The following is a 16,967-nucleotide window of genomic DNA, read 5'->3' on the forward strand; positions in this document are numbered from 1 at the left end:
ACAGTGAAGAAGCCTGGGAGACACAATGTTAATTAAATGATCAAGGTGAACAATATCAGAAATAAGACAAGTCAGAATCATGTACCACCTGATAGGATGCAATAAACAACAACAACAAAACAATGCAGAGTCACTTCTGGATCTTTGTAACAAAGATGAATAGCCTGAATCTAATTATGAGGAAGTATCAGATAAACCCAAATTGAAGGACATGCTATAAAATAACTGACTTGTTATCTTCAAATGTGTCATGGTTTTAAAAGTCCAGACAAGACTGAGAGATTGTTTCGGATTGAAAGAGATTAAAGAGAAAAGACAAATAGACACAATGTATGATTCTGGACTGTATATTTTACCACAAAGTTATTATTAGGACAATTGATAAAATTTGAACGGGGTTTTACGATTAAATGGTAGTAATATATCAAGGTAAATGATCTGATCTTGATGGGTTATTTTCTGGTTAAATGTCCTTTTTTTTTTTTTGCAAGAAATAGCACACTAAGGCATTTCGGGCTGATGGGGCATCAGGTTAACATCTTACATATAGTTCCAGGAAAAAGATCTTTTTTAAAAAAAATTAATTAATTAATTAATTTATGGCTGTGTTGGGTCTTTGTTTCCGTGCAAGGGCTTTCTCTAGTTGTGGCAAGCAGGGGCCACTCTTCATCGTGGTGCACGGGCCTCTCACTATCGCGGCCTCTCTTGTTGCGGAGCACACGCTCCAGACGCGCAGGCTCAGTAATTGTGGCTCACGGGCCCAGCTGCTCCGTGGCATGTGGGATCTTCCCAGACCAGGGCTCGAACCCGTGTCCCCTGCATTGGCAGGCAGATTCTCAACCACTGCGCCACCAGGGAAGCCCCAGGAAAAAGATCTTTATATTGTGTTTCTAACTTTGCTGTAATATAATTCTTTGATTGTTTCAAAATATAGAAGAATAATAATAACATGAAGATCACAGTGAGAAATGTAGAAGGTAAATTAGAAGCAGATGAGAATGACAACAAGGGAGACACTGTGGGAGTTATTTCAAAAATCAAGTCAAGAGAAGATGAACTGAGACAATTGCAGTGGGAGTGAAGAAAAGTGAAAAACCGGGCTTCCCTGGTGGTGCAGTGGTTGAGAGTCCACCTGCATATGCAGGGGACACGGGTTTGTGCCCCAGTCTGGGAAGATCCCACATGCCGCGGAGCGGCTGGGCCCGTGAGCCATGGCTGCTGAGCCTGCAACAGGAGAGGCCACAACAGTGAGAGGCCCGCGTACCACAAAAAAAAAAGAAAAGCGAAAAGCTTTGGGAGATAATTGGGAAACAGAGTTATCCTGGTTTGGTGGCTAATTAGACTGAGGAAGAGAAGGTAAGGGAGACATCTAGGGCAACCTAAATTTCTGGTTTGGGAAACTGACTAGATGGTGCTGCCATTAACTGATATAAGGAAGGAAGAGCAGATTTTTGGAGTGAGATGATGTCTGGCAAGTAAGTATAGTAAGTCTTATTATCCAAACACTCTAGGCTGCTGGACCAAATGAAGTATATCTTATTATCTTTTTATTAAGCTGAACTTGTACTCTCTGGGCTCATATTTCCACAAGAAGGGGAATTCCATTAGAGGAACGCTCTTGGCCTGTTCTCCTACCCTTCACTCATTTCTCCCCTAAGGAGCTAGAATTACACAGCTATAAAATGACTTTGGGGAATAAACTAACTAAGCATGCTCATCTCTGCTCCTTCTGGGTTTTTCCTCTTCAGAGCCAATATGTCAGCATAATGTATTCTCTGCTCTTCTGTGACAAAATCACCTTGTAGATTGTCTAGCTATGCCAGTGATAGGTTGGGATGTGTGTCTAATTCAGGGGCAAGCACATCTGGCCACATACCTAGAATCACACTGTCCAATTAGTCTATCAGTAAGTTAAATATATGATGTTTGATTTTAATTAGTTTAACTCCTGCATCCCATCTCTCAATTGGTTCTGAGTCTGGGAGAAGAAGAAAGCAATGTAGTTAATTTGTCTCCTAAGCCCAGAGAATTATGTAAATGTTTTTATTCCTCATAGAGCCTAATATAATGTTTGAAGCAAATTTATTCAGTACAATTCAATCAGTATAAAGGAGAATGATGCTAAAATAATACCGTATTATAGTAAAAAATATAGGACCTTCAAATTACTGGTTTCTGGGTTTTAGGCATTTAACTTAATTGATTTAAAACTTGTTTGTCAGCATGATACAATACACACTATATTCATTTTACTTTTCCTCATATATAAAATAGGAATCATAATGGTCCTATTATCTCACATGGTTGCTTACAAGATTAAGTAGACAATGTATAGATACCACTCTATATACAACATACTAAATGAATCACACTACTTATTGCTGAGTCAGCATGCTCCCTTTCTCAACAGTGTGAATTCATAGAGAATGAGTGAAAAAATCAAACCAGAATGGAATTGCTCGGGTCAGCTACAAAGAAATATATCAAATGACCTGGATCATGCTTCCCAAATTATGTTTTATGGATCACTAGTTGTGAAAAATATTAGTGAGTTTCCAGAGATGGTAGTGGGGGAAGGCTATGAAAAATTCTTCAGTAAAGAAAAGTGTTTAACCCTGTATTTCCTCTATATATTTTACAATGAAAACCCTTCTTTCGCCAAGAACAATACTCAGGATGAATACTCAGTAGAGATTAGGACATTCTGATTGAGGGGAAGAGGGTAGAATATCTGCTTGGGGCTTCTTGACTCATTAGAATATCCTAGATGGATTTGTCAGAGCATTAAGTCAAAAAACTTTAAATGCCCTACGCATCCTATGCTGCTCCCTGGACTATGTATCTACCACTTCATCTAGCTAATTCTTATTCAAATATAAAGTTCAATTTGAGTACCCCCTTCCTAGAATAGTCTTCACTGCCCTTTACCCAACCATTCTCAGTTAATTAATTCAAATATTTATTGAGCACAAATTATGTACCAGGTGCTGTTCTAGGTGCTGTGACTGAGAATTTAATACTAATAATCATAATAATATGATACAGTTCTCATTCTCATGGAATGTTCATTCAAATGAGGAAGAAAGACACAGAACAAATCAACACATAAATGCTAATTCAGGAATGAAAAAAACGTTATAAAGAAAAAATAGCATAAAGGAGATAGAAAGTAAAATAGTGGCTACTTTATATTCAGTGGTCAGAGGCGGCGTCTTTCATGAGGTGGCATCTGAATAATGACCTGAAGGAAGAAAGATAATAAGCCACGTAGGTCTCTGAGGGAAGGCCATTTCAGGCAAGTCAAGGATGAGAACAAAAAACCTAAGGCAGGAGCTGTTTGGCTTATCTGAGGTCATGCAGGGGAGATGGCCTGGCTGGAGTAAAATGAGTTAGGTAGAGAATGACAGGAGACAGATTAAGAGGTTAAAGAGAGAATCAAATTATATAGGGTGTTGTAAGCCTTAGTCTGAGTGAGATGAGAAGGTTGAACAGATAAATAACATGATCTGATTTACGTAAGTCTATCTGCTGATTTGCAAAAGGATGATAAGGGCACAACGATCAGTGCCGCAAACAAAACAGGTTAAGAGGCTTTTTCTTTTCCTTTTTTAATACTGGAGTATAGTTGATTAACAATGTTGTGATAGTTTCAGGTGTAGAGCAAAGTGATTCAGTTATACATATACATGTATCTATTCTTTTTCAAATTCTTTTCCCAATTAGGTTGTTACATGCTTTTTCAAAAGTCCACTTAAGAGATGTTAATGGCTTATTCGACATGATAAGAGGGTCCTGAGTCAAGACATATTTTGAAAGGAAAGATAAAGGAACAATTTTTAAGCTTTTTAATCTCAGGACTCTTCTACACCCTTAAAAATTGAGAACACTAAAGAGTGTTTGTTCATAAGGGTATAATATCTGTAAATATTCAATATATAAAAAATTAAAACTGAGATACTTTTAAGACATAAGAATACACAAGTGCACATTTCATGAGCCATCAGAGCTATGATGTCACTGAACATCACAGTGCAACGATGGAAAACTCCACTAAGTACTGGTGTAAAAATAAGAGTGTAAAAGGCAAAATCTCTTTGTACTATTATGAAAATATCTTTGCCCTCACAGATCTTCTGAAAGGGTCTTGGAGACTGCCAAGCGGTCCCAAACCACACTTTGAGGATTGCTGGCCTCTTGGGTTTTCTGTTGGATTGGATGTGAGGGTGTAAGAGAAAGAAAAGAATCAACGATGGGGTCAAGTCTCTTAGCCTGAGCTGCTATTAACTGAAATACAAAGTTTAGCGCCACAAATGTTAAGCTTAAAATGCTTCTTAGGTATTTAATTTGAGATTTAGATTAGCTGGCTGGTTATGAGCCTAGAGTTCAGGAAAGTGGTTGGGGCTGGAATATAAATTTAGGAGTAATCAGAATATAGATGGCATTTAGAGCTCTGGAACTGGACGCGAGTATATAGGAGTACGTGTAGACTGAGAAGAGAAGGGGGTCTGAGGATGATCCATGGGGAATTCCAGCAATAAATTCCATCAGTGAAATTCCAAACATTATCTGTTTAAAGCAAGTCTCCCTCAATTGATTAAAGATTCTTTTAGGTCATTTTCATATTCAAATCTCCTCTTATGAGGCCCATCATATGGTAGGCACAGTTCAATTAAATGTTTATTTAATGAATGAACAAATAAAGTAACAATGGGCTCTGTGATGTTTGCAGAGCTAAATTCCACAATTTCAGAACAGCAAAGATCAGGAAATAGAAGTAATTAGCTTCAGCCTCATACATTAGGTACACTATTCATCATGCGGTCAAACACGTTTCCATGAATTAGAGGCAGAGGTAATTGGGGGCTTTTAACTTTACCCAGTGCAAGTCAATAACAAATGACCTAATAGGAGGGATGAGATTAGATTTCAAATTCTAATCTACCACTTAAGACATTTAAAGTAATAATGCCAACTCTACTTTCTGGACATATTGTTTTTTAAGGAAATTTTTTCCAGAGCATTTTTCATCTATGCATTCTTATTCAGAGTGCCTAGAGATGCTCTAGAGAAAAAGACATGACAAAGAACCTTATCCACTGAGATTTTTATGTACATGGAAGAAGAAACCTGAATAACACAAAAGAAAACCCCACTTCAATAAGCTCTGCTGTTTGTCAATGGCAATGTGGGCACAAAATTCAGAGAATTATACTTCATGCTTAGAAAAGGAAATGAAAATTCTTTTTACATGTTGAAAGTGTCAGTAACAAATAACTTCCCATTTTCCTGGTGGACAAATTCAGCCAGGATTTCATCAAAAGAAGAGAAATGAGGATGACTAATATTCCTCTGACATGCGATTGGCACGATCTCTATACAGAATGATGGTGATTTTAGTCACTAATGGAAGATGCAGTTCATAGTGGATGCTTTCTGGATGCTGGTTTTTCCTTCCCCTGCATTGGGTCAGCCTGACCCAACACTGAGCCATTTATCTTCATTGGATTCTCTCATATCCCAGATTTCAGGAGTTTATACTTCCCGTGGCTATCTTATGGAGACATCTCTAAGGCATGCAATGTTGAAGGTGGGGATCATCCCATATTTAGCCAGCATCATCCTAAGTAGATTCAAATGATCCAGGAAACTTAAAAAGGCTCCCAAATACGTTACCTAAAAGCCAAAGTTGCTATCGTCAGAGCCAACTGTGGATGAGACAGCGAGAGTGAGAGGTTCATCTCTCGAAGGTTGTATTTCAAATGTGGGAAAATGTGATTTAATTGCCACTCTAATAACAAGTTGGGTCACTATAGAGCTTTATAATTTACACAGTGCCATGGCACATATTATCTGATTTGAGCTTTACTATGTCCCTGAGAAGCAGGCAAGGCAAACACCATCCTCACTTTGCTGACAAACTGAGGGTTAGAAAGGTTACACGAAGGGTATGTGACAGAGCATGATTAGAATTTAATTCTTAAAAAAAAGGTACTAAAAGCAAAATGTTACATATGATTGCATAAAATACCTGTCTTTAGAGATATCAATTTAATTGGTCAGGGGGATAGGGCCAGGCATTTTGTTAAAAAGTTGTCCAGGATATATATCTGAAAAAAAACAAAAACACTAATTCAAAAAGACACATGGGGCTTTCCTGGTGGTGCAGTGGTTGAGAGTCTGCCTGCCGATGCAGGGGACACGAGTTCATGCCCCGGTCCGGGAAGATCCCACATGCCGCGGAGCAGCTGGGCCCGTGAGCCATGGCCACTGAGCCTGCATGTCCAGAGCCTGTTGCTCTGCAATGGGAGAGGCCACAACAGTGAGAGGCCCACGTACTGCAAAAAAAAAAAAAAAAAAAAGACACATGCACCCCAATGTTCATAGCAGTATTGTTTACAATAGCCAAGACATGGAAGCAACCTAAGTGTCCATCAACAGATGAATGGATAAAGAAGATGGGAATATATATATATATATATATATATATATATATATATATATATATATATAATGGAATATTACTCTGCCATAAAAAAGAAAAAATTCTGCCATTTGCAACAACGTGGATGGACCTGGAGAGTATTATACTTAGTGAAATAAGACAGAGAAAGACAAATACTTGATGTTACCACTTATATGAGGAATCTAAAACATAAAAACACATGAATGTATATAACAAAACAGAAAGAGACACACAGATATAGGGAACAAGCCCTATAATGACCCAACATGTTATTATAGTGCCAATTAAATCACATTTGCCCACACTTGAAATGTGACCTTTGAGAGACGATGCTCTCACTCTCACTGTCTCATCCACAATTGGCTCTGAAGATAGCAACTTTAGCTTTTAGGTAACGTATTTGGGAGACTTTTTAAGTTCCCTAAATCATTTGAATCTGCTTAGGATGATGCTGGCTAAATATGGGGTGATTCCCACCTCCTACCAGTGGGGAGAAGGATGGGGAGGGGCAAGAAGAGGGTAGGGAATTAAGAGGTACAGACTACTATGTACAGAATAAATAAACAACAAGGATATATACTGTACAGTATAGGGAAATATAGCCATTGTTTTGTAATAACTGTAAATGGAATGTAGTCTATAAAAATATTGAGTCACTATGCTGTACATGTGACACTAATATAATATTGTAAGTCAACTATACTTCAATAAAAATAAAAAGTTTTCCAGGACATTCCAATTTGTTGAAGACTACTGGTTGATTGTTGGGGTCACTGACTTCTTCCTCCATTTTTTTCCTTTCCAAAATGTTCTTTTTTTCACATAAGATTATTTTCTATTGTTTTATTATCTTTCTGTTTTCAGCTTTCTCCTATTACTTAGCTTTGGCTGCAAGACTCCAAATGATAGTATACAGTCTTCTTTGGTTCCCTTCCTCAGGCTACAAACTGTTGCCATCTATGCTTCCGCTCTTCTTCCTTTTTCTAATCTATTATTCTCCTCTCAAACTTCATCATCCTTCTGGAATATCAATAGGCCATCTTGATTATTTTCTCCCTAATGAGTAATTAACATTAATAGACTATTGGAGTTAGGAGATCAGAGTTCTTCCAGTCAGTGGCTGTGTAACACTGGGAAAATTATTCAACCTAGTCTCAGACCCAATCAGTAAAATAAAGAAAAAACACCTACCTTGTAGGGTTTTTATAAGAAATATATGAAACACATGTGCAATAGCAGAAATAAATGGTTCAATGCTCAATAATAAAGATATTTTTAAAAGATTACCTCTTTGAAAAACTTTTTATACCTTATCTATTTTTGCTTCAACCTAATATGCTATACTCATTCTGAGTTATATGCCTCTGCTTTTTACATACCCACTCTCATTTCTAATTTTAAATTTTAGCATATGTATTCTATAACCCTACAGTGCCCAGTAAAATGTTATTCTAGATTTGGCAAGAATTTTATACAACCCTGGTTCTAAACCATTAATAATGGGAGAAATAGTATGGTTTATTATTAAATTACTTCATTATTAGTTCATTAAGCACACAGAAAGTCCAGGAGAATACCCAAAGTATTTAATTCCTTCAAGTTGAGTTGTCACCTGATCGAAACAGAGTCCATCATGGGTTGGAGTTCAGGAACAGCTTATCTTTCTGCAAATAATCTCCCTTAGCCTCTTGAGAAAACTGGGCCCTTGACTTTTTCTTTTCTTTGCCCCTCTGGTCTCTTTGTTTTTTCTTCATAGGGTCCCTCCTTAGCTGCAAAAGAGTGCAGCCTGGAATCATTTCATTCTGCTGAATTCTACTTAGGATGGGATTTAAATTATGTGGTAGGATCTGGACAGTACCAGGAGTACCTCAAAATAATCAGAACTTTCAAATTTTCTAAGGTTGGCTTCCTGTTAGTATCCATCTATGTTCATTAAAATATGTTGTTATAATGTTCAACATTAAGCACCTGTTTGAATGATTTATCGATGATAATGTACTAAAATAGTCTCTTTTTCTGCCTCCACCTTGGGTCACTTCTCAAACATCCTCTTCTCTTACTTTAGATTTGATTTGTGTCATGAAACAGAAGAAAGAAGTGGAAAAACACACCCAGCTAAAACTACCACCGAGGGCATAGCCCAAGAAAGCAGTACTTTAACAATCAATGCTTTATCCAAAGTGTCTCTTGCATCTAGTAATGCCAGAATGTTTGAACTTTGGAGCTAATTAGATTTAGTCACTCCTTCTATTATAAAATTTAACATTTCAGTCTCCATCATTCATGTCTCTCTAATCAACTTTCAGTGTCCTCTTTCCTATTCTCTACAACGAGGTTTAATTTCCTGCATCCTGAAATGAAATCAAAACTGTTTTCTTAACCATGCCCATCTTTCAACACAATGCCATAATACTTTCTTTCCTTTTACCACAAACCTATTCAAAAGATTAATCTACAGTCAGTGCATTGCTTTTCTCCAACTCTTCAACTCTTTGCATCTCAAGCTTCTACCTTCTCCACTTGAGGGAATTTGCATTCTTGAAGGTCTTTGCCCTCATAATCAGCAAATAAAGTGACATTTTGATCTCCCTTTTCCTCCATCTCCCGGCAAATTTTGACAGTATTGACTAATCTCTTCTTCAGTTTTCTTTTCTCCCTTTATATTCATGAAAATGTTTTGTCTTCCTTCTTTATACTCTGTCAATGTTCCTTCTCTCTCTCTTTTGCTAAGGTCCTCTTTCTCAAGTATATGTGAAGAAATTACTTAAACTTCCTTGTTCTCAATTTCCTCACCTATAAAATGGCAATAATAATATCCATTCCCCCCAAAATCATGAAACTTAAATTATATTAGGTGCTCAACAAATATTAACTTTTTTCCTTAAGTGTAAACATCTCCCAGCATACTACCTTTGGTACTATCTCCCTTCACCATCAAATTCTATAAATGACTATAAAATCTTTACCTTAAGCTCCTACCTCTCTCACCATAATTCCCCACCAATATTCCAATTTGTATATCATGCCTTACACTCAGTAAGCTTACAAAACCAAATTTATCATGCCACCCTCTCCTTCATCAAAATAAACTTCTGCTCAAGTTTTTTCTATATCTATTAATATCATTCCAAAATCCCAGCCAACCAGGTATCTTTGACTCCCTTAGGTCTAACCCATCTCTCCACACAGTAATGTTTTATCTAAAATGCCTCTTGCATCAAGTACTATATAAAAAGGGTAAAACATCATAACCAAGACGTATCTAACCAAAACAATGCAAAGTTGGATTAATATTCAAAAGTAAATGAATGTATTTATCACTTCAACAGAATGAAAGGAGAAAAAAGTCATATGATCATCTAAATATACACAGGAAAAAAAATGAAAAAATGGGAAAAAACACTCTTTTATGCTAAAAACTCTCAGCAAACTAGAAGTAGAAGGGTACATACAAGAAGCTTATAGCTTATACTTAATGTTGAAATACTGAATGCTACCTCAAAGATAGCAAATAAGGCAAGGATTTCTGGCTTTACCCCTTCCGTGCACCACTGCAATGCAGTCATAGCAGTAAGAAAAAGAAATAAAAGTCATAAAGATCAGAAAGAAAAAAGTAAGACCATCATTATTTTCAGGTGACAGGAGAGGAGAAAACCCTAAGGAAATTATTTTTAAAGGAGCTACTGTAATTTTTAAAAGAAATTATCCAGGTGGCAGGATACAAGGATGATATAAAACTCATTTGCATTTCTATATACCAACAATGAAGAATTGGAAAGTTAAAGTAGTAAACAGTACTAAAGCATTAAGTCAACTCAATGAGGAGAGGAAGGTCTTTTTCCACATAGGAAAAAAAATGAATCTCGACTCCCACCTCACACCATACAAAAATGATTTGAGACGGATCACAGAACTAAATGCAAAAGCCAGAACCAGAAAGCTTCTAGAAAAAAAAATATGGGTACATTTATTTATAACCTGGACAAGACACAAAAAGCACTAACCATGAAAAAAAATTGATAAGTTGGATCTCACCAAAATTAAAATATTCTGTTCATCAAAAGGTGCCACTAAAAAACACAAACTGGGAAAAATATTTGCAGTGCATAAACCTGACAAATGCCTCATATCTTTTGGAATTACATGAGAATTTATAAAGAATTACTACAAATCAACAATTAGAAAACTGAACAACCCCATAAAAAGGATTTGAACAGGCACTTCTCAAACGATATAAAATGAGCAACAGCCACAGGAAAAGGTGCTCAATATCACTAGTCACCAGGAAAATGCAAATTAAAGCCATAATGAAAAATCCTTTCATACCCATAAGAATGGTTAAAATGAAAAAAACGGTAAGTGTAAATGTTGGAGAGATTGTGGAGAAATTGAAAATCTCAGATATTTCTGTTGGGGATTATAAAATGGAACTACTACTTTGGAAAACTCTTGGCAAGTTTCTTATAAAGTTAGCTACTCATTTGCCCTACTACCCAACAATCCCACTCTTAGGTATCTATAAGAAAATATATGTATTTACAAATACTTGAACATGACTTCACAGCATATTCATTCATAATAGAAAATAACAGGAAACAACACAAGTATCAATCAACAGGAGACTGAATAAACAAGCTGTACTATATTAATCCAATGGAATACTACTCAGTAAAAAAAGGAATAACATGAGTGAATCCCCAAAACATTACACTGAGTGAAAGAAGCCAGACCTGGACATACACAAAACACACACACACACTCTAGGATTCCATTTTTATAAAGTCCAAGAATAAGCAATTCTTAACAATAGTGATAAAAATCAGAAAGCAGTTGTCTCTGAGGCAGGAATAGGGGCCATTGATTGGAAAGAGGTATGAGGTATACCTCTTTTTTCTGGGGGTAACACCAATGTTCTATATATATCCTGCTTTGAGTGGTGGTTACACCTACAAACACAGCTGTCAAAATCCATCAAACTGTATTGTATTCCTCAATTAGGGGAAAAAGATACTTTCACCAGGAGAACTTTAAAAAAACAAAGCCATTACAAGGAACTATAATTATTTAGTAGCCAAAAAAAAAAAACTTGCATGTCAATAGACCTACCTAAACTTTTTAAAGGTAATATTTTTTCAAGTATTTCAAGTATTTTTTCAAATTTAAAAATAATTTTATTTTCAAGTATAAGTAAGTGAACCCAGCCTTGTGAATTCATCTAAATAGAGAAACTCAGGCTTGTGGGTTAATACACTGGAGAAAAACAAAGAGAAGCAAGTAGCACATAAATCTTTCAGGCTCTATGAATTGAAAATAGAACGTTTCACAATCTGGAGGATTTTAAGACATGAAAGAGCCCAAAGAAGCAAAGGTAAAAAGATCAAATACAGGGCTTCCCTGGTGGCGCAGTGGTTGAGAGTCCGCCTGCCGATGCAGGGGACACGGGTTCGCGACCTGGTCCGGGAGGATCCCACATGCCGCGGAGCGGCTGGGCCCGTGAGCCATGGCCGCTGAGCCTGTGCGTCCAGAGCCTGTGCTCTGCAACAGGAGAGGCCACAACAGTGAGAGGCCTGCGTACCGCAAAAAAAAAAAAAAAGATCAAATACGGGATGCAGAACTAACAGCTATGACTTAATGAGTTAATAAATATGCCAAATAGAATCAAACTCAACAAAGCACTGCAACGTCTGTAGCTTCCAAGTAATTAAAACACCAAACAGAAATACATGAAATGTATAATCAGCTCTACCTCATACTGAAAGCAAGAACTTGGTTACAATGGATATTCTTCATTTATAGTTATGGAAAGTAGACTAGATAAAGGTATGCATCAGGCAAAGGAGACGTAACCTAATTTGCTCTATCTAATCAGTATCTATTTGTAGTGAATAAGATGAAAAGTCCTGTTTTTATCTCTCATCTATTCTATATCATTCTTCTCACAATAAGGCTAAACACATCTGCTAATGCTCAGGCAGATAAATGTAAATTCATGAATAAAAGTTGCATTTATACTTTTATTTTCAAGGCCCATCACCAGTTTTAAGAGTGAAATGATTATTTCAACCATGTTATTACTTTCTAATTAGTAAATGAAAAAAAAAAGTATTTGAATACCCACAAGTCAATCAAACCACATTCTTGCATTTCCAGACAGAAAAGCCAGGAGAATTAGCAAACACTTCAGAGGGTTAAACCTATGATCACAGTATAGGCTCTTATATAAGCTAACTAATAATTCTCTGTTCTTTGGAACAGTAGTCCTTGACAATGTTCAATGCCTGACACACCTGTGACTTGTCAAAACACACCAGGGAGTCCTCTATTCTATCCATCTAGCTGTCCCCCATCCACACCCTCTGGTCTCTAAACCCTTTCCTGAAATCACATGTCCTACCCCAAAACTCCTTCATAATTACTTTCGCTTGAATTTTCTATTCTCTGCCCTCTACAGTGAATGAGGAACCCCAGGAGATCAGGACTCATGAGGAGAAATAAGTAATGCACCAATGTCTCTGAGGTGAAAGAAAGGGTAGCCCAATTGAGGTTGTATTCTTTCCCAGTTATATACCTTAGCTGTTATTGTCTATAACATACACACATACAGGCTGCATTGGTTCTAATTTAAATACTATCAGACTTAGTTTCCTGACTTTCTCCCTTCATTTTTCCCTCCCTAAATCATCATTATAACATCTAAGAAAGGAAAGTGGAGTCAGTTACCTTCATACACTTTTAAAAATGGACAGAACCAAGGAATGGAGTCAAATGAAATTTCTGGCTTTAAAACTACCTCTAGTTTTCTTCAAAGTTTATTAAAATAAGTTAAAATACAACAAAATAGAGTATGCAAAGGAGGATTCATGGAATAAGGTCCTGTAGAGTTGATTAGATTATGTAGAAAAGAATCTGTTTTTCATTCATTAAATGATCAAATGCATTTACATTAGAGAATTTATATTGGTATAAAGATAAATACGTTTAGTAATAGATTTTATTAACATATATAGGGCAATCTCCTGCATAAATAGTTTAAAATGCTGAAAATGTAACAGCTGCACAATAACACCAGAACCACCTTCATCTAATGAGAAAGACAATGATAATAAATGTGATATTTAGCATCTAAATCTAAGTTTAGTGAGGGTTATTTCTTGAATTAAATGAACTAGGTCAAATTCCCCTGAGAAGGAAGAGGAATTATTGAAGACATTTTTCTCCTGTACATATTGGGACACTGTGTGAAATGTTACCTATGCCTATGAACCTGTACGTTTTAGCCTCATAAAGATGTAACAAGTTATACAACCTAATGAGGATTTTTCTACCCTCTGAACAGGATGGCAGGAGACAATTAATTATTATACCAAAGAAAGGAAAGAAACTTCCAATCAGTTGCACAACTTAGCCCCTTTGGAGTGCCAATATCCTTATCCATAACACTAAAATATACATTCCCTTGGAACTGATAAAGGTTAAACAAAACAATTTGTATGAAAGTGTTCTACAAGCTGTAGTGGATATGTAAAGCTTAAATGCCATTTTACTGATGAGGATGATGATTATAATAAAATAATCCAAAGTAAGTTATGGTAAAGAAGGTTAGATATTAAACAAATCATTGCTCATTTAGACCAAAACTACCTTAAAAGACATATTTGTTCTGCAAATTGGCTCAAAGTATTCGTTCATACTATATATCTAAGTAGATAGTGAATGGCATTGATCTGATCCAAAGTTCCCCTCTCTTGGATTTTATGAGGCCCATTCAGAATAAGCCAGGTTGAGAACATCACCAATTCCATGTTCTGAGTCCATCTGTTGGCAAAAATATAATGCAAACAGCTTTATAAGTGCTATTTTCAATGAAATATCACAGAACAGCTTGTCCCAATGATATTTCTAAAGCTTGCCTGCAAACCGCCTACTGGGATATCCAACTGAAAGAGAAGGGGGAAGAGAAAGAAACCCATACAGAAAAGTGACAGGAATGGAAAAAAAGAACAAAGGGTAAAGAGACAGCCAGAGGAAAGTGAGCACTGGAGGAAAATAAGGAGCAATGAGAGGTGCAATATTAAACACAGACAAAATTAGTCTGAAGCCATAAAGAACTGGAAAAAATACGTATATATAAACAACTGGGGTCGAAGGATAAAGAAGTGATCACAAACAATGTGGCATATCCAGAGAAATGAAGACAAAAGGAGAAGGAAACAGCAGAAAACATGTAGCAGTTCAATAATTGGAACAAAATTATTAAAATGTTGTAAGAGAAAAATGACGTGAAATAGCCATTTTTTGTAAGCGTAATTTGTTTTTTCATGTAATACACAAATTCGTTTTTCCAAAAGCCAATACAGATTTCAACGTCTATCATCAGCTCCAAGGGAAGGAAACATTCTCTTCCAAGTCCATTCTTTTAATCTGAAAATCCATTTACTTATTATAAGATAGTCCAGGCATTGCAATATAAATGGTGTACATGCACTGATTCAAAATTGAAATATATTATAGTGCAGATGATGTCATGCTGGACACTTACCTGGGGTCGAATGACTTTTACAATATTTTTGAGGGCAGTGTCAGGGGATGGAGGTGAGCAGTCAGGTGTTGGGCCTGTGGAGCTGTTTCTATGGTTACTAGTTCCTGGAGCAGTAAATGCTACCTCAGAGGCATTCTCTGTGAATAAAAATAGAACTACCATGAACCTAATCACTCAGTTTACCTTTTAAGACTTGAAATTACTTTAGTAAACATGAATTGAGATTTCAACTTAAAACTGGTATTAATTACAAGATCATAATGAGGAATACACTCAGCAGTATATTTTAAAAATAATGTTTATTGAATGCTTTGTTTTCTTTTAAAATGGTAAATACCTTCCCGTGTAGAAATGTTCCAAGAAGGAAGAGTATTATTATTTAATTCATAATGATAGATCATCCAGCATAATTGTTAAGACTGCCATTATACAAATGACTAAAACCTTAACTAAAAAAATATGTCTTTTATATGATTGAAGTAGTTTTTTTCCATAATATTTCAAGTGAGTATTGATTTTTATTAAAAGGAGAAGTTTCATACCTCCCTGATTCATAAAACCCCAATTCAAGGCTTCTCAAAGCATTTTTCCCAGAAATCCCTCAAACTGTAAAAAAGCATCCCAGTGAATTAAACTTGATGAAAAAATATTGGTGCAAAATAGTTTTATAATGTAGACAAAAAAAAAAAAAAACTATCACTCACAGATAAATATATCTTCCTATATGGTCAAAAACTAAGTGAATGAAATTTCAAAAATCCAAAGTAATCTTCCCTTATGTTCAGTATTGGGGGAGCATAAATAAAGAAAATGATGACTTAAAAATCAGCAACATGTATAACATTTTCTTCCTGAATTTATGTCAAAACAAAATAAGATCAAAGATGTAGTTTTAGAATGTTTAAAATACTGGGGAAAGGATGGAAAATGTTCTGTAAATAACTCCTGCTAGCACACAGAAGTTATATTATTTTAACAACAATTTGGCAATCCCCTATGACTTTTTAGGAAAACTGTTGTAAGCTCAAATCTTCAAAAAATTTACTTCCTTGTTATGTTTTTAATTAGTCCCCAATAATTTTGTTCTAGACAGTTAGCTGAACTGACGTAAAAGTGACTAAGACTGTGACTTCATTAGAGACCAGCAAGTTTCTCTGTTCCATGGCCATTGTCTACAATCCCAAGTGAAAAGCAATAATTTATTAAGGCACCTCTTGCTCATAAAAAGTGAGGGGATGAAACTTTACCCACCACACAAAAATATAATTTAGTCTCACTGAGGAATACAGACATAGGTTCATGAAACAAAAAATGCAAGTGTGATACATTGAATTAAATAGATAATTCATAAAATAAGTCTTAAAAGCTTCCAGAGCTCACTCTTGATTCGGGTTTAATATATATGGTGGGGTCTGAATAAGCATCTCAAAAATAAGCCAGGTTCTGAAAGACGGTAGTTTGTGGGGGTGATCTTCTGAGTAGGCTAAGGTAGTATGAGTAACCACTGAAACAGAGACAAAACATCAGCCAGCAAGAATGACAAGATGCGCTCATTCTAATTTGTCCCTTCCTCCTTTCATTCATTCAGTCATACATGTAAAAACATTTATTTGGGGTCAATTATGTATTAGGTATTATGTTATGTTCAAAGGATAAATTGGGGGCTTCCCTGGTGGCGCAGTGGTTGAGAGTCCGCCTGCTGATGCAGGGGACACGGGTTCATTCCCCGTTCCGGGAAGATCCCACATGCCGCAGAGCGGCTGGGCCCGTGAGCCATGGCCGCTGAGCCTGTGCGTCCGGAGCCTGTGCTCCGCAACGGGAGAGGCCACAACAGTGAGAGGCCCGCGTACCACAAAAACAAAGAAAACAAAACAACAACAACAAAAAAGGATAAATTGGAAAAGAATTTCTAGCCAGGGGTTAGGAGGTATGGAGGGATGAATAGGTGGAACACAGTGGATTTTT

General features: G+C 36.3%; 1 protein-coding gene across 5 annotated transcripts in view; it reads right to left on the reverse strand.

Annotated features, from left to right (window-relative positions):
* Window positions 1–16,967, reverse strand: part of ANKS1B (ankyrin repeat and sterile alpha motif domain containing 1B) — a 1,152,360-nt gene that overhangs the window by 646,463 nt on the left and 488,930 nt on the right. For all 5 annotated transcript variants that reach the window (XM_060025438.1, XM_060025440.1, XM_060025439.1 and 2 more), the window contains exon 11: window positions 15,003–15,139. In XM_060025438.1, coding sequence (XP_059881421.1) covers window positions 15,003–15,139 — 137 coding nt within the window. The remainder of the gene's footprint in view (window positions 1–15,002; window positions 15,140–16,967) is intronic.

This window comes from Delphinus delphis, chromosome 11 (genome assembly GCF_949987515.2).
Source record: "Delphinus delphis chromosome 11, mDelDel1.2, whole genome shotgun sequence".
NCBI classification, from domain to species: Eukaryota; Metazoa; Chordata; class Mammalia; order Artiodactyla; family Delphinidae; genus Delphinus; species Delphinus delphis.